The sequence below is a fragment of the Lithobates pipiens genome, unplaced genomic scaffold (genome assembly GCF_037356315.1).
Source record: "Lithobates pipiens isolate NorthernLeopardFrog02 unplaced genomic scaffold, aLitPip1_a1.2 Scaffold_8, whole genome shotgun sequence".
NCBI lineage: Eukaryota > Metazoa > Chordata > Amphibia > Anura > Ranidae > Lithobates > Lithobates pipiens.
Genome location: NW_027507903.1, coordinates 686,875,570 through 686,901,763, shown reverse-complemented (window position 1 = coordinate 686,901,763; position 26,194 = coordinate 686,875,570). Strand labels below are relative to the sequence as shown.

General features: G+C 44.2%; 1 protein-coding gene across 6 annotated transcripts in view; it reads left to right on the top strand.

Moving 5' to 3' along the window:
- Positions 1 to 9,339, top strand: part of LOC143963517 (NACHT, LRR and PYD domains-containing protein 3-like) — a 156,632-nt gene extending 147,293 nt beyond the window's left edge. For all 6 annotated transcript variants that reach the window (XM_077473175.1, XM_077473179.1, XM_077473177.1 and 3 more), the window contains 3 exons: positions 936 to 1,106; positions 6,960 to 7,136; positions 9,142 to 9,339. In XM_077473175.1, coding sequence (XP_077329301.1) covers positions 936 to 1,106; positions 6,960 to 7,136; positions 9,142 to 9,238 — 445 coding nt within the window. In that variant the 3' untranslated portion in view covers positions 9,239 to 9,339. The remainder of the gene's footprint in view (positions 1 to 935; positions 1,107 to 6,959; positions 7,137 to 9,141) is intronic.
- The last annotated feature ends 16,855 nt before the right edge of the window (positions 9,340 to 26,194 follow it).

The following is a 26,194-nucleotide window of genomic DNA, read 5'->3' as shown; positions in this document are numbered from 1 at the left end:
TTCATTTATATTGCAAAAAATTAAATTCCCAGAGCTGATAAAATACCACCAAAATAAAGCTCTATTTGTAGGAAAAAAGGACACAAATGTTGTTTGTGTACAGCATTGCATGACCGCACAATTACCAGATAAAGCAGCGCAGTGCCAAATTGTAAAAAGTTCTCTGGTCATTAAGGGGGAAAAACCTTCCGGGGCTGAAGTGGTTAAGGTAAAAAATCTTCATCGTTTACATCCTCTGTAATAATTCCTGTAACATCCTAGTATATGATCTATATCTATGGAGATGATATCTGATTGGTGGAGACGCTAAAGAATGGGGGATGGGAGAATAAAGTGCTATAATGTGAAGTGTCCCCCATGTGAATGTAGAATCCCATTGTTAATGTGGAATATCCACCAATATAGTACTTGTATCTCTAATATATCCCAGAAGTCTCAGCACTAAAGGCTGGAAATGTATATCCACCCCTCCCCCTACATTCTCTATAAGGGATCCTATTCCTGCCACAATCCGGTGACCTTCAATGGGGACTCCTGATTGGTGGACTTTAGGAAGGTGATGGAATATTGGGGTCACTGGGGGATCCACCATCAGAAATTCTGGTGTTTTATTTCATAAACCCCCCAGATCCTTTCCTTTAGCTATCAATTTCAGAAGTCCCTTTGAGACACTGTGTGAGGTCCTGCTTAATAACCGGGTACATAAGGGGGTGACTGAGCTGTCACAGCGTCCCCTCTTTATACTGTGTAGACATAAGTACTACAACAGCTTCACCTTTATCAGCTTCCCTAATAACAAGATCTTTCCTCTGTATAACATTCTGTATATCCTGATATTCCGCTCTAGTGATGTTATGTTACTATTCACTAAATGGGAATAATTCCTCATATTCATCTTATAATATAATATCATGTGTCTGGATTTGTCTCTGCAGGTTGAATAGATGTGGTGTGACTTCCTCCGGCTGGGATGATCTCCAATCCATTCTTATCAATAATCGATCCCTCACCACACTGGATTTATCAGATAATAATCTGGAAGACTCTGGAATAAAACTTCTATGTGAGGGGCTCAGAGATCCTGGCTGTACTCTGCAGAGTCTGAGGTGAGAATTATCCTATAAATGATATAATATTCTGCAGGATTCTGGTATAAATCTTCTATGTGAGGGATCCAGACATGTCACCTAGATGAAAGTTATACAAAGACAGACCTCTGATTGGCCGGTTACACTGGGAGTTTCCATCATAGTCCTTCAGGTCACTCGCTGTTATTGGATTTCAGCCCCTCCCCCCTCCACTGACTATCAGAGATCAGACTTTGGCTGGGGTCACACTGGAGGTCACAGCGAGTCACAGCAGGGGGTCCGGTGCATCTCCATTCACCATTTCAGGTCCGATTTCTGGCTGAATTTTGGGCTGAATTCAGACCTGAAACAGACCAGAAGACGCACAGGACTCCGTATTCTCTTCATTCAGTGACCAATCATAGACAGATGGTCCTCAATTAGAATCTGGAAGGACAGAGCGAGTCTCTAGACCAGAAGTGACCCCTAGATGCCAATAAAATCCCCCCATCCTTGTAGATATAAAATTGTCACCTCACTGAGCCTCAAAGAGAAGTCCTAGTCATTTCATCTACAAGCCCAGCAGGGGAGGAGGCCGATACAGGGAGAAGACCCTGAACTGTCTGCCAGACATTGATTTATATCAGAGATCAGAGGAATCTATTTTATCTCTCATACAAAATAAAATATTAGTTGCAGAGAGATGGAAATAATTGCCCCTGATTGTAGACATGTTGGGGTACATCTACATATAACATTGTATGTGTAGTGAGGATAGAATCCAGGAGAACCCCCAGAATGGTTCTATGGGGTCTGATCACACTAGACAAGCTCTGATTGGTCCCGTTGGGATCAGACTGACATGCCGGTGTTGGAAATCCAATCCTCATCCATCAGAACCATTCATGGTCCATTTAGCTCTGGTTCCTTCAGAACACAGGACCGGCTTGTGGGCTGGGCAGGGAACACCCCCCAGGGTTGATTGGCTGATGGCTAAACTCCACCCACATCCATAAATTGAGGATCCTGAGATATGGACGGGGTGATTCCCATGGTGCCGGTCTAACCGGTGAATAGCGGATGTTCCTGACATGTTCCTGTCACAGGATAATCCTCAGAAAAAGTTTATTTCTCTTTTATTCTCACAGCCAGACTGTGTCTGTCCTTTTGTCTTTGTTGTATTTTCTCTCATTCTTTATCTTTCTACATATTTTATACACTAAATAACAAACTAGTGTAGCTCTGCTCTATATTACACAGACAGACAACCTACCTGCAGACAGAGGTAAGTGTTACCACAACCCCAGTGTTACTATACGGCTGTGTAACTATGTAACAAACCACCTAACCACCTGATCCTGATACTTCCAAATAATAATTACACAACAAAAATGATAATACAAAGCAAATACTGCATAGAATATATGTCTACTACTACCACAACCTCAGTGCTGGAACAATGTGCTGCAGAATAATGAATTGCTATTAATACACTTTATACAGAAAACTAACAACTTTATCCCGGTAATTGTAGAAATGGAGTCGTGAGGATTTCCTCTCAGTAGTGCCACATCCAAACACTTGTTAGAAGCAAAATAAATACCCCTAAGGGGGGCTTTTATGGCACTTGTATATATAAAGTGGTGCTCCGGAGAAATGTGACTTTGTAGATAAATCTCCCCCTATAATCCTCATGATTCATGTATTCTAGTAAAGGTTACGCTGTAATCCAAGGGCCGCTTTCTATTTTTGCAGCATTGATTTCTTACTTCTGTAAGTCCCAGCAGGCCGCCGCCATCTCATGTGTGGGCATCTGAAGCCAGACAGTATCTCTTCCTGTATTCCATGGTTACCCAGCATGCACCTCCAGATCTCGCACATGCTCAGAGCAGCACGAGCCGTGTAATAGGTTGTAGGTTGGGTTTTCATAGCAACAGCCATGTCAGAGGAAGTTCCCACCCCTTAGCTATGGAAACCTCCCCTCCCCCTCCAGGAAGCAGGAAGTTTATGTACATTTACAAAGATTATAAATCTAGAAATACAAAAATCTGCAAAAGGAAATTACTTTATAAAAGATGATAATTGTAAATGATATCTCTTGTTTATGTGCAGATGTGTGTGTGTATAACATCTACACAGAAAGAGGGATATCATTTACAATTAGCATTGTTTAAAACGTTATTACCTTTTCCAGATGCTGCCCCATGATACTGCCACCACCAAATTTGCCCCATCCTCTTGCCCCATAACTGCCCCATCCTTTTGCCCCATAAAAATTGCCCCATCATATTATCCCCATCAAAAGTGCCCCATCGTATTGCCCCCACAAAAAATGCCCCTATCAAAATTGCCCCATCATATTGCCCCTTTATACTGGCGTCATCAAAATTTCCTCATCAAAAAATTGTCCCATCATATTGCCCCCATCCAAATTGCCTCACATTACCCCATGAAAACTTCCCCATCCTATTGCCCCTTTAAAATTGCCCCATAATGCTGCCACCATCAAAATTGTCCCATCAAAATTCCCCCATTATTATGCCACCATCAAAATTGCCCCATCAAACCTGCCCCATCATACTGTCACCATCAAAATTGCCCCATCATACTGCCACCATCAAAATTGTCCCATCAAATTTGTCCCATCATATTGCCTCTATCAAATTGCCCCAACATATTGCCCCATCAAAACTGCCCCATCATACTGCCACCATCAAAATTGCCCCATAATATTGCCCCATCATACAGCCACAATCAAAACTGCCCCATCGTATTGCCCCCATCAAAATTGCCCCATCATACTGGCACCATCAAAATTGCCACAATCAAAATTGCCCCATCAAAACTTCCTCATCCTATTGCCCCATCAAAATTTCCCCATCATACTGCCACCATCCATCAAAACTGCACCATCCTGTTGCCCCAATCATAATTGCCCCATAATACTGCCACCATCAAAATTGTCCCATCAAAATTGCCCCATCAAAACTGCCCTATCAAATTTCCCCATGAAATTTCCCCATCAAACTTGCCCCATTATACCACCACCATCAAATTGTCCCCATCAAAATTGCCCCATCAAAACTACCTCATCATATTGCCCCCATCAAAACTGCCTCCACCAAAATTGCCCCATCCCCATCACAATTGCCCATTATACTACCCCATCAAAACTGCCCCATCAAATTGCCCCCATAAAAATTGCACCACCCTATTGTCCCCATCAAAATTGCCCCATTATACTGCCACCACCAAAATTTCCCCATCAAAACTACCTCATCCTATTGCTCCATAAAATTGCCCCTATCAAAATTGTCCCATCATATTGCCCCATCAAAACTGCCCCCTCCTATTGCCACCATCAAAACTGCCCCATTATACTGCCACCATCTAAATTGCCCCATTGTACTGCTACCATCAAAACTGCCCCATCCTATTGACCCCATCAAAATTGCCCCATTATACTGCCAAATCAAATTCCCCCATCAAAATTGCCCCATCACATTTCCCCATGAAATTGACTCAATAAATATTGCCCCACAAAAACTGCCCAATCATACTGCCACCATCAAAATTGTCCCATCCTATTGCCCCCTAAAAATGACCCCATAAAAACTGTCCCATTCTATTGCCCCATTATACTGCCACCATCAAAATTGCTCCATCATATTGCCCCCATTATAATGCCACCATCAAAATTGCCCTTCCTATTTTCCCCATAACACGTTCCACCATCAAATCTGCCTCATCAAATTGCCTGATGAGGCTATACTGATTGGCACTGATATTGCGGCACTGGTGGACACTGATGGGTGCTAGTGATGGCCACTGATCAGCACTGCTAGGCTTTGCCTCTCTCTGCTCGGAATGATGTCCCTTCAACAGAAGTCGGTGATCGTTTTTTTTCCCCTTATGCTGCGTGAGAAGAAAATAAATGATTACCGGTCCTCTATTTACATCACATGATCAGCTGTGATTGGCTGACAGCTGATCACATGGTAAGGGGCCGGGATCGACCCCTTACTCCAATCTGTGATCACCCAAGTCTCATTGATTTGGGTGATCACAGCGCATGCCGCGCGCTCCCTGCGGGGGGTGTGGCCAGCTTGTAAAGGGAGGACGTCTATTGACACCCTCCCAGCAAAGCAGATCTGCACCGTACACATCATTCACCTATAGAGAATATCTGAGGGGTGAAAACATTTGTATGTTACCAACAACATGGAATGTATAGAGATCTGTGTCCAAATATCACCAGAATCAGAGCATGACACCTTGTAATGTCCTTCACCCTAAGGGCCCTTCACACATGGGGACCGTATGTCCGTATTTCATCCATCCGTTTGCGGATGAACTACAGACATACATGCATCCCTATGGGGGATGTTCATCCGCAGACACCCGCTATTGTCCGCCTCCGCTATTGTCCGATTCTGCAGACGGAGGAAAATCCTATTTTTCTATCCGTCTGCAGAGCGGATCTGATGAACACGGACAGACGGTCCGTCCTCATCCAATCCCCATAGAGGAGAGCGGAGAGCTGACAGGGCGGTCCCTGCACAGTGTGACCGCCCTGTCCACCGCCGGCTCAGCGGGGACAACGGAGCGATCCCCACTGAGCAACCGGATCATAACGGGGCAGATCATTACTGATCCGTCCCATGTGAAAGGGGCCTAAGAGATACCAAAGTACCAGTGCTGTGATTGGCTGGTGATACCACGACCCCAGTGCAGTGATTAGCTGGTGATACCACAACCCCAGTGCTGTGATTGGCTGGTGATACCACAACCCCAGTGCGGTGATTGGCTGGTGATAGCACAACCCCAGTGCTGTGATTGGCTGGTAATACCACAACCCCAGTGCTGTGAATACATATTACAAACTAATACATTACTAATGGAAATGATGAATGTAATAAAACAATAACTAGTTACAAGTAATTGATGCCACAACTCCAGTGCTGTAAAATGAATGTATCTAGTTGGATATATAAGAGGAAAGTCTATATATCTGTGATCAATCTTCCTCAATGATGGCGCCCCATCCAGTGTGTCACTACAACATGAAGTGTGTTCAGAGTCCTCCACCTCCGTGCTGATGAAATGCCCCCTCAGGTATTGACCCCATATACAATATAGGTGTCATGTGCTTGTCCCCCTCTGGGGGGCTCAATGGGCCCGGGGTACTTCCCACAAGATCAGCTGTCACAAGTGTGGGGTCCCTTTAAGGGATCTGGTCCCTCCTGATTGGCTGGATATAGAACTCCAAATAAAATAAAAATGACACCAATAGTGAAGTACGTCCTTTAAAACGATTGTCTCTTTATTTACAATAAATGCACTGACAACCAATAATATGTCAGCATATCCAGCAACCAATTGGGCAGTAGATAATATCACTCACCAGCGCCACTTCCTGTTTCAGATCCAGGCAGGAAATGACATCACCCGGCTCCACCCGAGGGCTGACTGTCCAATGATTGGTTGATCTGCTGACATATTATCATCACTTGTCAGTGTGTTTAGTGATCCTCATGGATTTTGCTGCACAGAGACGCATGTGAAGTAGAAATCCCATTATTTCCTATGTGGTCGGTTCCCATCGATGTGCCGCAGTTTAGTGTGAAAGGGAATCTATATGGAGCCAATCACACCTCCAATGTGTGCGTTACCACGTCACTACAATGTACCCGCAACAGTGTAACCCCACACTAAGACTTTTCAGGTGGGTGACAACTTACCTCCATTTCACAGGGAGGTCCCACCAATATTCCATCCAAATGTCCCAACATTTCATTCTCTAAGACCCAGCCCACTGATTATTCATTGGATGTGTCTACTTCTGCCCCTCCCTGGAAGAACATTTCACCTCTTTCCTGCTTCTCCCTCCAGTGTTTGGGTCTGTAAAGGGACATTATGGAGCTGTGATGATCTTTGCTCCGTTATCTCCACAAACCGAACTCTGACCTATCTGGTGATAACATTGGAGGATGATGAGAAGATGTCGGAGTCAGAAGTGAGACGACGTTGTGAGGTCCTCCGGAATGCCGGCTTCTCTGTGGATAGATGGTAAGATCTGTTATATTGGAGGTAACACAAATACTAAGTCTTAGAATGTGAATAGTAACATGTAGACAACATAGGGTGGAGATGGAGGTGAGATGATGGAGATGAGATGATGGAGATGAGATGATGGAGGTGAGGTGATGGTGATGAGATGATGGGGGTGAGGTGATGGTGATGAGATGATGGGGGAGAGATGATGGGGGTGAGAAGATGGTGGCGAGATGATGGGGATGAAATGATGGAGGTGAGATGATGGAGATGAGATGATGGGGGTGAGATGATGGGGGTGAGGTGATGGAGATGAGATGATGGGGGTGAGATGATGGGGGTGAGATGATGGGGGTGAGATGATGGGGATGAGATGATGGAGATGAGATGATGGGGGTGAGGTGATGGAGATGAGATGATGGGGAGGAGATGATGGAGGTGAGATGATGGGGGTGAGATGATGGGGGTGAGATGATGGAGGTGAGATGATGGGGATGAGATGATGGGGATGAGATGATGGAGGTGAGATGATGGAGATGAGATGATGGGGGTGAGATGATGGGGGTGAGATGATGGGGATGAGATGATGGAGATGAGATGATGGGGGTGAGGTGATGGAGATGAGATGATGGGGAGGAGATGATGGGGGTGAGGTGATGGAGATGAGATGATGGGGAGGAGATGATGGAGGTGAGATGATGGGGGTGAGATGATGGAGGTGAGATGATGGGGGTGAGGTGATGGAGATGAGATGATGGGGTGAGATGATGGGGATGAGATGATGGAGATGAGATGATGGGGGTGAGGTGATGGGGATGAGATGATGGGGATGAGATGATGGAGGTGAGATGATGGAGATGAGATGATGGGGGTGAGATGATGGGGATGAGATGATGGAGATGAGGTGATGGGGTGAGGTGATGGAGATGAGATGATGGGGAGGAGATGATGGGGGTGAGGTGATGGAGATGAGATGATGGGCGTGAGATGATGGGGGTGAGATGATGGGGGTGAGATGATGGAGGTGAGATGATGGGGATGAGATGATGGAGGTGAGATGATGGAGGTGAGATGATGGAGATGAGATGATGGTGATGATATGATGGGGGTGAGATGATGGAGAGGAGATTTTGGGGGCCAGATGATGGGGGTGAGGTGATGGAGATGAGATGATGGGGGTGAGATGATGGAGATGAGATGATGCGGGTGAGGTGATGGAGATGAGATGATGGGGAGGAGATTATGGGGTGAGGTGATGGAGATGAGATGATGGGGAGGAGATGATGGGGGTGAGATGATGGGGGTGAGATGATGGGGAGGAGATGATGGCGATGAGATGATGGGGATGGGGGTGAGATGATGGAGATGAGATGATGGGGATGAGGTGATGGAGATGAGATGATGGAGGTGAGATGATGGGGATGAGATGATGGAGGTGAGATGATGGAGGTGGGACGTTGTTGGGAGGTCTTCTGACACCCGGGCTGCTCTGTAATGAAGATGGAAGGACGGGTGACAAACATTCTATACAATTTCTGTAGAGCCCATTGGAGGTCTCTGTAGTTATACAGATAATGAGAGAGATGATTGAGATTTCCTGTGCCAGTCACAGATTTCCCAGATGATGGAGAATTTATTCCTCATCCCAAGTTTTATCATTACAGATGGGGGATGGGAGAATCAGATCCACCAATAATAATCTTAGTCAGGTCCTACAATCTTCCACAAGGTTTTACCTTTACAGAAAAATACCCCCCATCCCCCGAGGTCCATCCAATGTGTCAGTATAACTGAGCCAATCAGATGTGTGTTCTCAGGCTGTACACATGACAGCCCAGCACACCCGGCATACAGTCTGCTATCCCAATGGTTGGATGGAGATGAGTGTGTGGCCCCTGCCATGGTGAGGGCCCCTCACTTTTCCATCATTTCTTACAGAGCTCAGTATGAGCCCCTCCCCTCTTCCATCATCACAGCAACATTTCCTCCTCTAACACTCTCATTTTATTCTTCTATGAAGGAGCAGAGGCTGGGATGTATCTATAAAGAGAAGAAGATTAGAAGATGGTGTGTGGGAGCCCCTCCCCCTCTCAGGTAATACACGGATCCGGATATGAAGAGAATGTCCGGAATGGATGATATCAGAGTAAAGTCACATCAACTCTCAGCTTTTATTTTCTCTTTCTGATCCTTAAATATAGAATTCCAGTAATAGTAATCTTTCTCTTCTTTTCCTCTTCTAAATGGCGTCATTTCTGCTCAGTATTGCCCACTTCCTGTGTTGTTGTGTGACCGGTGCCCCCTTCACACCACTGATCTGATAGGGGCACCCCCGCATGCGCGCTCCCATCTATTGTACTACAAACCTGCGGTGACACACTGGCTGCACCGCCCATCACATCACCACTACAGCTCCGCCTCCATTGTCATCTGATTGGAGCCCCGCCTCTACCCCACCTCCTCTCTATGAGTGACAGCGGCCCCCGCACTTTCAGAGCTGAGATGAGCACTGATAAGCAGCACTGATGGGCACTTATATGTGGCACTGATGGGCACTAATAGGCAGCACTGGTGGGCACAGGCGGGTGGCATGGATGGGCAGCACTGATGGGGGACATTGATGGGCATTGATCGACAGCAGTGATGGGCATTCATGGGCAGCACTGATAGGTGGCACTGATTGCCAGCACTGACTAGCATGGCTAATGGGCACTGATTGGTGGCACTTGTGGGCAGTTATGGGCACTGATTGCTGCCGCCTGGTGGGCACTGATAGCTGACATTGGTGGGCAATGGTTGGCACTTATATGTGACACTTTTTTCTTTATTATAATCAGTGCCCTGATTACATTCCTCGATGTCCCGCTGATCGGCTCTCCTCTCCTCACTCTCTGTCAGTGACATGTTGCGGTGGTAATTGCTGCGCGCCAGAGAGCGGCCATTGTGGGACGCCGCCATATGATGTCACCCCAGAACAAGAGCTGCACCGCCCCGCCACCATCTGATGGAGGGCAGGTGACAAGCGGCTAAATTGAGGATTGACGCTCACAGAAATGTAAGAAAAAATTCTAAATAAAAAAGGGGAAAACCGATGTCACATTCAGAAAAAAACTGCAGCTGACAATTTTAAAAAAGGGACAGAGAAAAACAAACAAACACCCAGCAACCAAGAAAAAGGATATACAGCATGTCACTACACCTACACACTACACTATACTAATAGTATACTAACACTCTACACACACACTACACTATACTCACACACTATACTAATAGTATACTAACACTCTACACACACTACACTATACTAATAGTATACTAACACTATACTCACACACTATACTAATAGTATACTAACACTCTACACACACACTACACTGACAGTATACTAACACTCTACACACACACACACACTACACTATACTCACACAGTATACTAACAGTATACTAATATTCTACACACACACTACACTATACTCACACAGTATACTAACAGTATACTAATATTATACACACACACTACACTATACTCACACAGTATACTAACAGTATACTAATATTCTACACTATACTCACACAGTATACTAACAGTATACTAATATTCTACACACACACTACACTATTCTCACACACTATACTAACAGTATACTAATATTATACACACACACACACTATACTATACTAACAGTATACTCATATTCTACACATACACACACACACACTACACTATACTAACAGTATACTAATATTCCACACACACACTACACTATACTCACACACTACACAGACACTACACTATACTCACACTCTACACTGACACTACACTATACTCACACTGTACACTGACACTACACTATACTCACACTGTACACTGACACTACACTATACTCACACTCCTGCCCGGACTGGGACAAAAAATAGGCCTGGGCATTTTAGGCTGAGCTATACTCACACTCTACACTGGCACTACACTATACCCACACACTAATATTCCACACACACACACACACACACACACACACTACACTAACAGTATACTAATATTCTACACACACTACACTATACTCACACACTATACTAACAGTATACTAATATTCTACACACACACTACACTATACTCACACACTACACTGACACTACACTATACTCACACTCTACACTGGCACTACACTATACCCACACACTATACTAACAGTATACTAATATTCTACACACACACACACACACTACATTGTACTCACACACTATACTAACACTCTACACTCACACTACACTATACTGACACAAACTACTCACACACTATACTAATAATACACTAACACTCTACACTGACACTACACTATACTAACACTCTACACACACACACACACTACACTCTACTAACAGAATACAAATATTCTACACACACACTACACTCACACACTATACTAACAGTATACTAATATTCGACACACACACTACACTCACACACTACTAACACTCTACACACACACACACACACACACTACACTCTACTAACAGTATACTAATATTCTACACACACACACTACACTATACTCACACACTATACTAACAGTAAACTAACACTCTACACTCACACTACACTATACTTACACAAAATACTCACACACTCTACTAATAATACACTAACACTACACTACACTCACACACTATACTAACAGTATATTAACACTCTACAATCACACTACACTATACTGACACAAAATACTCACACACTATACTAATAATACACTAACACTCTACACTGACACTACACTATACTCACACACTATACTAACAGTATACTGATATTCTACACACACTACATTATACTAACACTCTACACACACACACACTACACTCTACTAACAGTATACTAATATTCTACACACACACTACACTACACTCACACACTATACTAACAGTATACTAATATTCCACACACACACACACACACTACACTCTACTAACAGTATACTAATATTCTACACACACCCACTACACTATACTCACATACTATACTAACAGTATACTCACACTCTACACTGACACTATACTCACACTCTACACAGACACTACACTATACTCACACACCATACTACCAGTATACTAACACTCTACACACACACTTCACTATACTCTACACTGACACTACACTATACTCACACTCTACACTGACACTACACTATACTCACACTCTACACAGACACTACACTATACTCACACTCTACACAGACACTACACTATACTCATACACCATACTAACAGTATACTAACACTCTACACACACACACACACACTACACTATACTCACACTCTACACTGACACTACACTATACTCACACTCTACACTGACACTACACTATACTCACACTCTACACAGACACTACACTATACTCACACTCTACACAGACACTACACTATACTCATACACCATACTAACAGTATACTAACACTCTACACACACACACACACACACACTACACTATACTCACACTCTACACAGACACTACACTATACTCACACTCTACACTGACACTACACTATACTCACACTGTACACTGACACTACACTATACTCACACTGTACACTGACACTACACTATACTCACACTCCTGCCCGGACTGGGACAAAAAATAGGCCTGGGCATTTTAGGCTGAGCAGCCCATTATACAGATCAGGGAAGCATGACATATTTGTTATTTAATCCCCCTTGGGCCCCCTCCTTTCACAGTGCACTGCCAATCAGAAGCAGCCGAGTCATTTCATGGTCTGCAGTTGCACATATACAAGAGGAGTATATATATATATATATATATATATATATATATATATATATATATATATATATATATAATATATATATATATATATATACAGCTGTGGGAAAGCTCAGGATATTTCAGACTAGGATCCAAACACACCTGAGCTCACCTCTGCCAAGGGGAATGCTGCAGCTGGCTTTAATGCCTCAGCATGAGACACCACATGTAATACGCACAGCAATCGCAGCACATTCCTGTGTGAATTACATGTGGTGTCTCTGGGATGCGATTTGAGCCATGGATTTGTATGGCTAAAATTACACTGCATTCACACCAAACTAGTGCAGGACCATTTATTGTCCACACCAGAATCAGATTACATAGGTGATCATACCCATGCACTCCGATTCGGCAAACTGTGCTGCATTTTGCAAATTGATTGCGGGGGGGGGGGGGGGGGTCGTTACCTTAACATACACTCTGCAATTAGTTCACATGGACGGGTTGCGATTTGGATGCAGTGCTGAAACTGCAGCAAATTTTCTGTGAATTTGCACCACATCTACTGTGAACCCAGGAAAGAGATAACAGTTCATTTTAGGGCACATTAAAAATATATTACCCCCAATTATATATAATATAATCCAAAAGGTGTCCTGCATTTAAAGTCATATTTTTTTTTTTGTTAACACTGCACTTCTCACCAGCCAGTACTAAATATACCACAATTACAAACACAGAAGAAAAGAAAATCATATATACACTTTAACCCTTTCATGACTAAGCCTATTTCTTTTTTTTTTTTTTTTTTTTTTTATAAATATTTTTTATTGAGAAGACAAGCAATACAATATACAGTTCAAAATATGCATAATAAGTATAAATGCACTGAACAATGTATTCAATTTGTGGCAAGTCCAACCAGAAAACTAGTTTTAATTTGAGTCATCAAAAAGAACTACAATATAAAAGTGCCTGACCTCTCATAGATAATTTTTGTGTACGTATATTAATCAAATCAGGTTGAGAAACCAAAGGATTGAAAGAAAAATGCAAGAGTCAGAATAACACAACTTATACAATATTCCTGGTGCTGACCCACGGTGCCCACAGAGAGTAAAGTCTATGGGATTTACCTTCCGTGGAAGCAAGAATCTGTTCGTATTTGAAAGTTTCATCTATTTTTTTAATAAGCTCACTGACATTAGGAGAAGTAGGGTTTTTCCAGTGACATGCGATTAGGAGCCTAGCTGTGGATAGAATCTGAATCGTTATCATTCTGAGAGGCGGGGGGAATAGGTCAATATTTAAATTCAGAATTGCCAGTTCTGGAGTGGCCTCTCTAATAACGCCAGTGGTTTTGGCAATCAGAGAAAACACTCCCCTCCAAAAACTCCTTAAATGAGGGCATTCCCATACCATATGAATCAAAGTGCCCATCCTCCCACAACCTCTCCAGCAATCAGGAGAGGAATCCTTCTTGAACTTTGCCATAATGTAGGGGGTATAGTACCATCTAAGCAACATTTTTTGGGTAGTCTCCCAATAGGAAATGGATCTGATGAAGCGACTGTTACTATGTATCGCTACTTTCCACTGACTTGTAGAGAAGGATTGTGCCAGATCCCTTTCCCATTTCAAAATGGAGGACATTTTGCTAAAATGACCTTTTTGCTGTAAAAGACTGTAAAAGAGTGAAATCCCCCCTTTTACATTTGTCCCAGTGGACCAAAATGACCATGCCTGATGAGGTATTTTAATGGAAAATCCCCTATGTTGGGATAGAAAGGAGGATATTCTCAAATATGAGAAATAGGCTGAAGATGGCAACGAAAATTTGTCTACTAGGGTTTTGAAGGGAATTAATCTATCCTTTTCCCACAGGTCTGACACCCGTGAGATTCCCAACTGTTCCCAGATTTCTATGTTTAAGTCCTCCAGTACTACACATAAAGATGATATGGGAGCATGTATCTCTGTTAAGTTCTGTTGATCCTGTACGCTGCATAAGAAGTTATTCCAAACTTCCAAAACTAGTTGGATCGTGGGATATTTCCATGTTAGTTTAGTGTCTGTGAAAGAAGAGGCCAGCAATGTATCATATAGGGAGTTGGGATGTAGCCAAGTTTGCTCTATCGCTACCCATTTTTTCTCGACTTTATTGGGGAACCAGAACTGCAATTGATCTAGTAAAGATGCCATATAGTAATCTTTCAGCACAGGAAAACCCATTCCACCCACCTCCTTCTTCCTACACAGAATATTTTTAGGACATCTGGGCTTCCTCCCTTGCCATACAAAATTTGACAGTTGAGTTTGGGCTGAATTAAAGAAAGACACAGGGATTTTTATAGGCAAGGCCCTGAACATATATAAGAATTTTAGAAGAATTAGCATTTTATATACTGCTAGTCTGCCCATCCAGGTGAGATAATATTTTTTTAATCTGTCCAAATCCTGATGGATGGGGGACAAAAGCGGCAAGAAGTTTACTTTAAATAACCCGGAGCTAGGAGACATAATTTTCACCCCTAAGTATTGAATAGGTTGAGTAGTCCACGGGTACGGAAAATGTGAAGCTAAGTATCTACGATCAGTTTCTTTGATATTGATCCCAAGCACACTAGACTTGGATGCGTTTATTTTGTAATATGAGATTTTGTTGAAGTGTTCTAAAATGTCATGCACTGCTGGTAGTGAAATGTTCGGACGAGATAGGGATAGAATTACATTGTCTGCAAATAAAGTGACAGAATGGGATTGCTTTAAAATCGGGATACCTGATATTATAGGATGGGTGCGGATCGCCTCGGCTAAGGGTTCCATTAAAAGTGCAAATATTAGAGGGGATAACGGGCACCCCTGTCTGGTCCCATTAGTAATTTCAAACCTGTCGGAAAACATTCCTTCCGTAAACACCATCGCTGAAGGAGAGGTATATAGGGCCGAAATGGCAGATTTTATATTTCCCTTTATATCAAACCTATCCAAAACTTGACTTAGATAGCCCCAATGGACCCTATTGAAGGCCTTCTCTGCATCTAGGGTTAGAAGCAGAGAAGGGCCCCCCGAGAGCTCAGCCACATGGATCAGATTGACAATCCTCCTAGTCGCGTCCGGAGCCTGTCTGCCCTGAATGAATCCTACTTGATCAGTTTTGATTAAATTTGGTAAAATTTTTGACAATCTATTGGCCAGGATTTTTGCAAAGACTTTTGCATCCACATTTAGTAAGGAAATGGACCTAAAATTTTGAGGGAAATCTGTTGATTTACCTGGTTTAGGTAGAGTTATTATCGTGGCAGCTAACATTTCTGGGGGAAATGACGAGATTGTGGATGCTTTCTCAAAAGTGTTTAATAGATATTTACCCAGAATAGGATGAAAACTACGATAGTATTCAGATGAAAACCCATCTGGGCCTGGAGATTTGTTTAATGGTAGTGCCATAATTGTTTTTTGGAGCTCCGTAAGCGAGATGGGATCGTTTAACATCTGCAGATGGTTGTGGTCTAATGTAGGTAGTGCTACTTTTGTCAAGAAAGCTATCAATCATTTCTACAGTTGGTTGTGGGGTAGAATTATCATTCTTCAAATTATATAAAGCTTCGTAGTAATCCCTAAAGGCGTTGGCTATATCTTTTGGGTTGGTTAATCTAGTTCCACTAATCGGATGATAAATGTATGGAATTTTTTGTTTAATGATTTTTTCTTTCGTTTGCTTGGCTAAAAGTTTCCCTGCTCGGTTCCCTTGCTGGTAAAAATGGGCTTTCCACGTCTTTAATGCATTGTTATATTTTGAAATCAGTAATAATCTCAATTCATGCCTAAGGCCCTCTAGACGTGAGCTAGTATCCCTGTTTGGGGCCCGCTTGTTAGTAGCCTCCAGATTCTCAATTTGGGTGAAAAGACAATAATTTTTTTGACTGTTTTGCTTTTTGAGTATGCTACCCATCTTTATGAGAATCCCTCTTATGTAAGCCTTGTGCGAGTTCCATACTACAAAAGGGTCTGAAACCGACTCGGCATTACGTACGAAGAATTCACGCAACTCAGAATTAATTTCCTTTGCAAATTTCGGATGTGAGAAAAGAGACGTATCGTTTCTCCATCTGTTAGCTCTAGTCTCCACCTGTGGACCCTCCACTAGCACCGACACCGGAGCATGATCTGACCATGTAATATTATGAATAAATGACATGTTAATTCTTTGCAAAATAAATTTGTCTACTAAGAACAAGTCTATTCTGGAATATGAATTGTGCACACTAGAGAAATAAGAATAATCACGTTCTGTAGAGTGTTGGCAACGCCAAACATCAATTAAAGCTTCTGATGCCAAGAAACGCGCAAGGGTGACCCTACATCCACTCCTGCCAGGACGAGCGGAGACATCTAAGACTGGGTTTGGAATTGTGTTGAAGTCACCACAGAATAAAAGGTAACCCTTGCGCATTCCCGCCACTTTTTTTTTTTACCTTATTAAGGAATGACAGTTGCTTAGTATTCGGGGCATATACATTTACTATAGTATATAGTGTACCGTCAATCTCGCCTATTAAAATAATATAACGACCTGCATTGTCCAGTTCCACCTGAGTGCACTTGAATTGTAAAGTGTCCCTAATCAAGATCGCTACACCTCTATGTTTTTTTTGAGCATTAGAGAAAAAAGTAGTTGGAAAATGTCGATTGTTCAGTAAGGGATGTTTAGAGTCCATAAAGTGAGTTTCCTGTAAGCATAAAATGTCACTGTGAAGTTTCGCAGCTTCTCTCCAAAGTTGGCTCCGCTTGTGCGGACTATTTAAGCCTCTTACATTAAATGAGGTTACCTTAAAACCCATGACGTATTTTGTACAGATCCTCGGATCAGAACCAGGTGAAGTTCAAGAGCTATTGCAGTAGAAACAAGAAAAACAATATAACAACTGAAGCAGTGGCTGCTTTCGATTAGAAAAGAAATTTGACTCTCAGGCCGCGTACACACGGGCGGACTGTTCGCTCAACTTTGTCCGCTGAACAGTGTTTCAGCGGACAGTCCGCTCGTGTGTGGGGCTTCAGCGGACAGTTTCAGCGGACAGTTTGACGAACAAAGTTTTTCGGAAATTCCGAAAAACTGTCCGCTGAAACTTGGTTTGAGCGGACAGTCCGCCCGTGTGTAGGCCACTTTCGAAATGAGCAAACTGTTCCCGCTCGGAGGAAAGTCTGCTCATTTCGAGCGCGTCTCCAGGTAGGCGGGGCCCGCGAGGGAGACGTCGCGGGCCCCGCCGCCTGGTATGGACTTAAAGGGGAACCCCAACGCCGAAAAAAAATCGGCGTGGGGGTTCCCCCAAAGTCCACAACAGACCCTTGTCCGAGCACGCTACCCGGCCGGCCAGGAAAGGGGGGCGAGCGAGCGCGCCCCCCTCCTGAGCCGTACCAGGCCGCGTGCCCTCAACATGGGGGGTGCCTTGGGGAAGGGGGGGCCGCACGGCCCCCCACCCCAAAGCACCTTGTCCCCATGTTGATGAGGACAAGGGCCTCTTCCCGACAACCCTGGCCGTTGGTTGTCGGGGTCTGCGGGCAGGGGGCTTATCGGAATCCGGGAGCCCCCTTTAATAAGGGGGCCCCCGGATACCGGCCCCCCACCCTATGTGAATGAGTATGGGGTACAATGTACCCCTACCCATTCACCTGTAAAATAAAAGTACCCAAAAAAAACACAACACACGAGATAAAATATTTTATTGCACAGCTCCGGGGGTCTTCCGTCTTCGGGGGTCTTCTCGCCGGACTCCTCCGCTATCTTCTTGTAGCTCTTTTGCTAGCGGAGGAGTCCGGCTTTCTTCCTCCCCGCCGCCGGCCTCTTCTCCCAACTTCGGGGGTCTTGTCCCCCTCTTCGGTTCTTCTGTCGGGCCACCGCGCCTTCTTATAGCTCTTTTACAGGCGGTGGCCCGGTCTTCTGTCGCCGCTGTCGCCACCGCCTTCCGTTCTTCTTCTTGTTCTTCTTCTTCTTCTCCAGGAGATGTTGACACGTCGCTCTCTCCGGCCGGAATGCCAGAGCCGCGCTGTGCTGCCACTTATATAGTGACAATGGGGCGGTGTCACATGGTATATGTCACATGGGTTGGTCACATGGTGACCCTGTCCCCTTACGATGTCATAGTCCCCATGTGACATCAACCCATGTGACCAACCCATGTGACATATACCATGTGACACCGCCCCATTGTCACTATATAAGTGGCAGCACAGCGCGGCTCTGGCATTCCGGCCGGAGAGAGTGACGTGTCAACATCTCCTGGAGAAGAAGAAGAACAACAAGAAGAAGAAGAACGGAAGGCAGCGACAGCGGCGACAGCGGCGACAGAAGACCGGGCCACCGCCTGTAAAAGAGCTATAAGAAGGCGCGGTGGCCCGGCAGAAGAACCGAAGAGGGGGACAAGACCCCCGAAGTCGGGAGAAGAGGCCGGCGGCGGGGAGGAAGAAAGCCGGACTCCTCCGCTAGCAAAAGAGCTACAAGAAGATAGCGGAGGAGTCCGGCGAGAAGACCCCCGAAGACGGAAGACCCCCGGAGCTGTGCAATAAAATATTTTATCTCGTGTGTTGTGTTTTTTTTGGGTACTTTTATTTTACAGGTGAATGGGTAGGGGTACATTGTACCCCATACTCATTCACATAGGGTGGGGGGCCGGTATCCGGGGGCCCCCTTATTAAAGGGGGCTCCCGGATTCCGATAAGCCCCCCGCCCGCAGACCCCGACAACCAACGGCCAGGGTTGTCGGGAAGAGGCCCTTGTCCTCATCAACATGGGTACAAGGTGCTTTGGGGTGGGGGGGCCGCGCGGCCCCCCCCTTCCCCAAGGCACCCCCCATGTTGAGGGCACGCGGCCTGGTATGGCTCGGGAGGGGGGGGCGCGCTCGCTCGCCCCCCTTTCCTGCCCGGCTGGGTAGCGTGCTCGGACAAGGGTCTGTTGTGGACTTTGGGGGGACCCCCACGCCGATTTTTTCGGCATTGGGGTTCCCCTTTAAGTCCATTCCAGGCAGCGGAGCCCGAGACGTCTCCGTCGCGGGCCCCGCCTACCTGCACACGCGCTCGAAATGAGCGGACTGTTCCCTCGTGTGTGGGCGAGTCCGTTCATTTCAAAAGTTGCGTGGACTTAGTACGACGAACAAAGTTTGCCGTATTTGTCCGCTCAAAAAGTGCCGTGTGTGGGCAAGTTCGTTCATTCAAAAGTTTGAGCGGACTGTTTGACGAACTTAGTTTCGGCAGACAGTCCGCCCGTGTGTACGCCGCCTTAGTCTAACAGTTCCAATGACCAGGAAGTCACTGTGCAATATAAAGTTGCTGTGTCGGAAAAAAAAACCAAAAACCTTTTGGGCGCTTACACACCAAAACAATAAAAAAGGTGATTCGATGGAATCAGTAGGGAAAAAAAACCCTTAAACCATAGAGGGCAAGAGAGAACTTAACATAAGTCCGCCCGGTACCGGAGCTCCCTGTTATGAAAATAGTAGGTTTACCTAGGTGGTCAGTCGGATATTCGCCTCGGCCAGGCAGGTGATCCCAACCGGGGAGAAGGGGTACCTGGGTGAGAGCATTCGTCCGAGTCCAAGATGTTCCCTTTGCGTAAACGACGAATTCCTTCTTCCACAGATTTAATAGGGATTGTCGCACCATCTCTTTAAACAAGAAGTTTCGCCAGGTATGCCCATTTATATGGGATGCAGTGATTTCTCAGTGGTTTTGTGATTGTCGCCATGTTCCTGCGCCTCTGCATCGTAAATGCCGATAGGTCTGGAAAAAAAGAAAGGCCCATCGCAGAAGGAGGCAAATTATCAGGGTTGCGGATACAAAGAAGGAACTGTTCCTTGGCTTGATAGAAGTGAATTCTCGCTATCGTATCTCTCGGCAAATGTTCCGGTATGTGTTTAGGTTTTGGGAGCCTATGAATTCTATCGATAGTGAGATCTGTCATGGATGCTTCCGGTAGAGCCTCCTGCAGGATTTTTTGAAAATATGGGAGTAGATCTGACGTTTTGACCGACTCCGGTATGCCTCTAATTTTAATATTATTTCTCCTCGAGCGATCCTCGAGGTCGGCCATCTTTTCTTTCATAGAAATCAAATCATTTTCCCTGTCATTATGTGCATCAATGACTTTATTGATGGTTCCTGCAAATTCTCCCATTTTATGTTCAATATGGTTCACTCTAGAGTTCACCGCTTGCACTTCTGCTTTAAAGTGAGTTGTGAGAGATAGGATATCAGCATGAATCGTGCTGTGAAGGGATACTAGCATATCCTTGAGCGTTGTGTCAATAACCGGTTGGTTGCTAGTGGGGAATTCTAAAATGGAGTCCTGCATTTCTCTCGTGTCGTTCAGAGATGAGTTGCTCAGGCCCTCCTCCCCCTCCCCTTGTACATGTGGCAGCTTTGCCTTTACAGGGCTGGATGTGGATGAAGCTGATGGGGAGTGATGATTACTTCTTGGTGAATAATCCGCCAGGGATTGTGAAAGAGGAAGCCTCGGGGAGTCATCAGCAGCTTGTCTACCTCCGCTTCTGCCTTCCAGCCGACCGGTGCCATCTTGGGCCTGCACATCGCGGGGCTGGCGGTAAAAGTCAGTCATTCGGCTGAGTCTCTTAGCCTCCTTTCTCCGTTTAGACATGATCTCTAGAGCTGCCCGACCTACGTGTGACAAAAATCGCCGTGATTAACCACTCTGGTACGCTGTAAATAGCTCCGGTACACAGGCTGCCGACGGAGCTCTCTCACGCTGCGACCATACTCCTCGGCAGCCGGCCACGCCCCCTTCAACTAAGCCTATTTCTGACATTTGGTGTTCACAAGTTAAAATCTATATTTTTTGCTAGAAAATTACTTAGAACCCCCAAAAATTATATATATATATATAAGCAGAGAATCTAGAGAATAAAATGGGGATTGTTGCAATATTTTATGTCACACGGTATTTGGGCAGCAGTGTGTTTTAAAACGCAACTTTTTGGGAAAAGGGACACTTTCATGAATTAAAAAAAAATGAAACAGTAAAGTTAGTCCAATTTTTTTGTATAATGTGAAAGATGATGTTACGCCAAGTAAATGGATACCAAACATGTCGCAATTTATAATTGCACGCACTCGTGGAATGGCGACAAACTACGATACCTAATAATCTCCATTGGCGAAGCTTTCATAATTTTTTTACGGTTACCAGGTTAGTTACAGATGAGGTCTAGTGCTAGAATTATCGCTCTCATTCTGACAAGCACGGTGATACCTCACGTGTGATTTTAACACCGTTTACATATGCGGGCGCAACTGCCATATGCATTTTCTTTGTTGCGAGAGCTTGAGGCGACGGGGGCGCTCTAAAAAAATGTCTTATTGATTTTGTTTATTTTTATATTATTCAATTGTGTTTATGTAAACATCTCTTGTGACAATAATAGGTGGTGACAGGTACTCTTTATGGAGGGATTGGGGGGTCTAAAAGACCTCCAATACCTCCTTTGCACTTCAAAGTATTCAGATCACTAAAAACTGTGATTCTGAATACTGTATATTTTTTCAAATACGGCTCCATTGGCAGCCAAGTAAACAGGAAGTGACGTCGCTTCCGTGTTTACATTCAGGAGACTGGAAGTAAGCCATTTACGGCTTTGTGCCCATCTCTCTCTAGCCGCCGTAAGTGGTGGATCGAGGATCGGGTCTCCCGGGGGGACGGGAGGACCAGTCAGAGTGTCGGGAGGCGGCGGGAGGGGGGGATAACAATCGAGCGGCATTTAGCTGCATCAGTTGTTATCCCTGGAAAACTGATCGCCCACTCTAAAAAACTGTACTGGGATGATGCCTGAGGCTGCGGGCATCATCCTGGTATAACCCCCAAAAGGCAAGGCCGCATATCTGCGTACACTCGGCGGGAAGGGGTTAAATCAGTGGTGGCTCAACATTTTTGGGGGGCACAAACAAACTAAAAAATTCTGGAAAGACCCCCATCAATTGCAGCCTCAATGTGCCCATCAAACACTGCCACTGTACCCCAAATGCTGCTACTGTGCGCATGAAATGCTGCCACTGTGCCCCCGCCCACCGTCTGCCCGGCCCTTACCTTGTCTTGGGTGGGCAGCAGGTGACGGTGGCAGGCGGTGAGCGGTGTCCAATCTCTTCTGTTCTTCCGTCCACTCCTCCTCTCCTGTGATTGGACACCTGTTAGGCGTCCAATCACAGCACCTGTTGTTTTAGAAAATCAGGTGACAGGTAACACAGACCTGGTGCACCTGATTGGCTGAGAGGTGGGTCAGTGTTAGCAAGGCAAATTCCTTTATGGACGAACCACCAAGAACTGCCCCTCTCTCACACAATGTCTTACACACGGTATGGTGAGAGCGTGCTTTGGTCTGGTCAGTGGTCTCTTACAGACTGAAGAGTGATGCTGAACTACCTGAGCGCTCTCATCATGCTGTGTGTAAATGCAGGTGTAAATCATAATCAGACGGGCAGACTGGCATCACTTACTGTTTATCAGTCTTGTCCAGGTAATTGGTGAAACCTTGCACCTGACTGCTGGCTTCATCCAATTAGGTCCTCTAGAATACACTACGAAGCTCACAGTGCATTGTGGGGCGCTCAGCGGGTGAATATCCCGCCGAGCTAATCGCAAATTTGGGTATTTGCCGAGCGGGTGAGCAGGTGATGTTCGGGGGGAACTTTTGCTCGGATAGAACTGTTGGCCCATCTCTAGTGCTGATCAGTCCAGTTCCTGGATTCCGGCTTCTCCTCTCTATAAATCTGGATCACTTCCTAAGAGAAAATAATAAAACCCGTCCTGGCTGTTCCAGGGTTTGGAATGGGGCCGACCTTCAATATTCTGAATACAATCGTCTCCTCAGTCGGCTCTGCTGCTGATATTGGGATCTGCAGATCTTCCTCAGGTCACATGATCCCAATTCTTCTGTGGAAACAAAAGAGAGGGTATGACAGGGTCACGTAAATTTGTTGTGCCACATCCTAAAACATCACAACAAAAAAGAGGGGGTCCCCTGGGGGTGGACTTTTAAGGCACGTACAAGTTATAATAGTATACAAATTATTTTATTACATAAAACCAACAAAAGGTAATTGAATATCCAGTATACATTAGAAAGTACACCAACAGGTATATATACAACCAATATTGATGCTATATCGTATCATTCATTTGAACAGAAACACCCTACGCGTTTCGGAGCTTAGAAAAGCATGTCCTTCTTCAGGGGTGTGTGGATACAATGTTTCTGTAGAATCTAATAAATTGCAAGAAACAGGGTAGCACAGTTATATAGTATCTAAACAGGTGGTGACACACGGGTACAACAACAACAACAACAAAAATATACTTGGACACAATTTCAAAATACTTACAAAACTGTTAACATATAACAATAGCCGTTTGGCACCATTTGATAAAAGAACAAACAATTGCACAGGACCATATGGATATATTTGACTCCGCCAATGCTCGAGGTGTATGCCCCAGTCTATCTCTATTCAATAAAGTGTTGTAGAGATCCTGCAGGAGTGGTGTGAAAACAGGTCTGCAGTCCCCTATTGGGGAAGATTTTTTTTCCTATGAACTGGGACTTTTATAGTTTTACCCAGAACACCTGGATAGGAAAAAATGAGAAAGAGTAGTGATAGTAATTTAAATGGGGTAAGGATAAATATATATAAATAGAGACTGAAAATTAAACATTAAACAATGCAAAAAAATAAAGTAATAAATAAATAGAAAATAAAAATAAAAAGTAAAAGGTTTGACCCCACCGGGTGAGCGGCGCAAGTGGGGAAACACTGGGGCTGACAATTACAGTGCAGGGCAGAAAATAGCACGTTGTTTAAAAAGTACAAGTAATTAAAGTATAGGTTGCATCTGAGTAACTTAAAAGATGACAGCCAGCATATAGTAACAAAAAGGTACTGACAGTGCTGCAAAAGGGGGCCTCCCTATATATTATGTGTATCAGACAAATCTGCTAATTATGTAATGGAGTAAAGAGTATTGAGATATCAGATATCATCTGTATAAATAAACAAATATACACTGAATAGCACAAGCAGAATTCACCTTCAAAGTATAGAACCACAGGAAAAAAAAAAAAGCCGGCGTCCTGCAAATAAGGTCTGCAGAATATTTGCAGGACGCCGGCTGGACGGACCTCTCATCCTCTCCCATAACTCCATGTGGTGAAGTAAGTTATCAAAGTGCGGTTCACCCTGCGTTTTTTTACTCCTATGCAATACTGATCAGAGCAGGTATAGTTGTTTTTTTTTTTTTTGTTTTTTTTTTTTGTTTGTTTTTTTCCCTGTGGTTCTATACTTCGAAGGTGAATTCTGCTTGTGCTATTCAGTGTATATTTGTTTATTTATACAGATGATATCTGATATCTCAATACTCTTTACTCCATTACATAATTAGCAGATTTGTCTGATACACATAATATATAGGGAGGCCCCCTTTTGCAGCACTGTCAGTACCTTTTTGTTACTATATGCTGGCTGTCATCTTTTAAGTTACTCAGATGCAACCTATACTTTAATTACTTGTACTTTTTAAACAACGCGCTAGTTTCTGCCCTGCACTGTAATTGTCAGCCCCAGTGTTTCCCCACTTGCGCCGCTCACCCGGTGGGGTCAAACCTTTTACTTTTTATTTTTATTTTATTTATTTTCTATTTATTTATTACTTTATTTATTTGTTTGCATTGTTTAATGTTTAATTTTCAGTCTCTATTTATATGTATTTATTCTTACCCCATTTAAATTACTATCACTACTTTTTCTCATTTTTTCCTATCCAGGTGTTCTGGGTAAAACTATAAAAGTCCCAGTTCATAGGAAAAAAAATCTTCTTCCCCCAATAGGGGACTGCAGACCTTTTTTCACACCACTCCTGCAGGATCTCTACAACACTTTATTGAATAGAGATAGACTGGGGCATACACCTCGAGCATTGGCGGAGTCAAATATATCCATATGGTCCTGTGCAATTGTTTGTTCTTTTATCAAATGGTGCCCAGCGGCTATTTTTATATATTAACAGTTTTGTAAGTATTTTGAAATTGTGTCCAAGTATATTTTTGTTGTTGTTGTACCCGTGTGTCACCACCTGTTTAGATACTATATAACTGTGCTACCCTGTTTCTTGCCATTTATTAGATTCTACAGAAACATTGTATCCACACACCCCTGAAGAAGGACATGCTTTTCTAAACTCCGAAACGCGTAGGGTGTTTCTGTTCAAATGAATGATACGATATAGCATCAATATTGGTTGTATATATACCT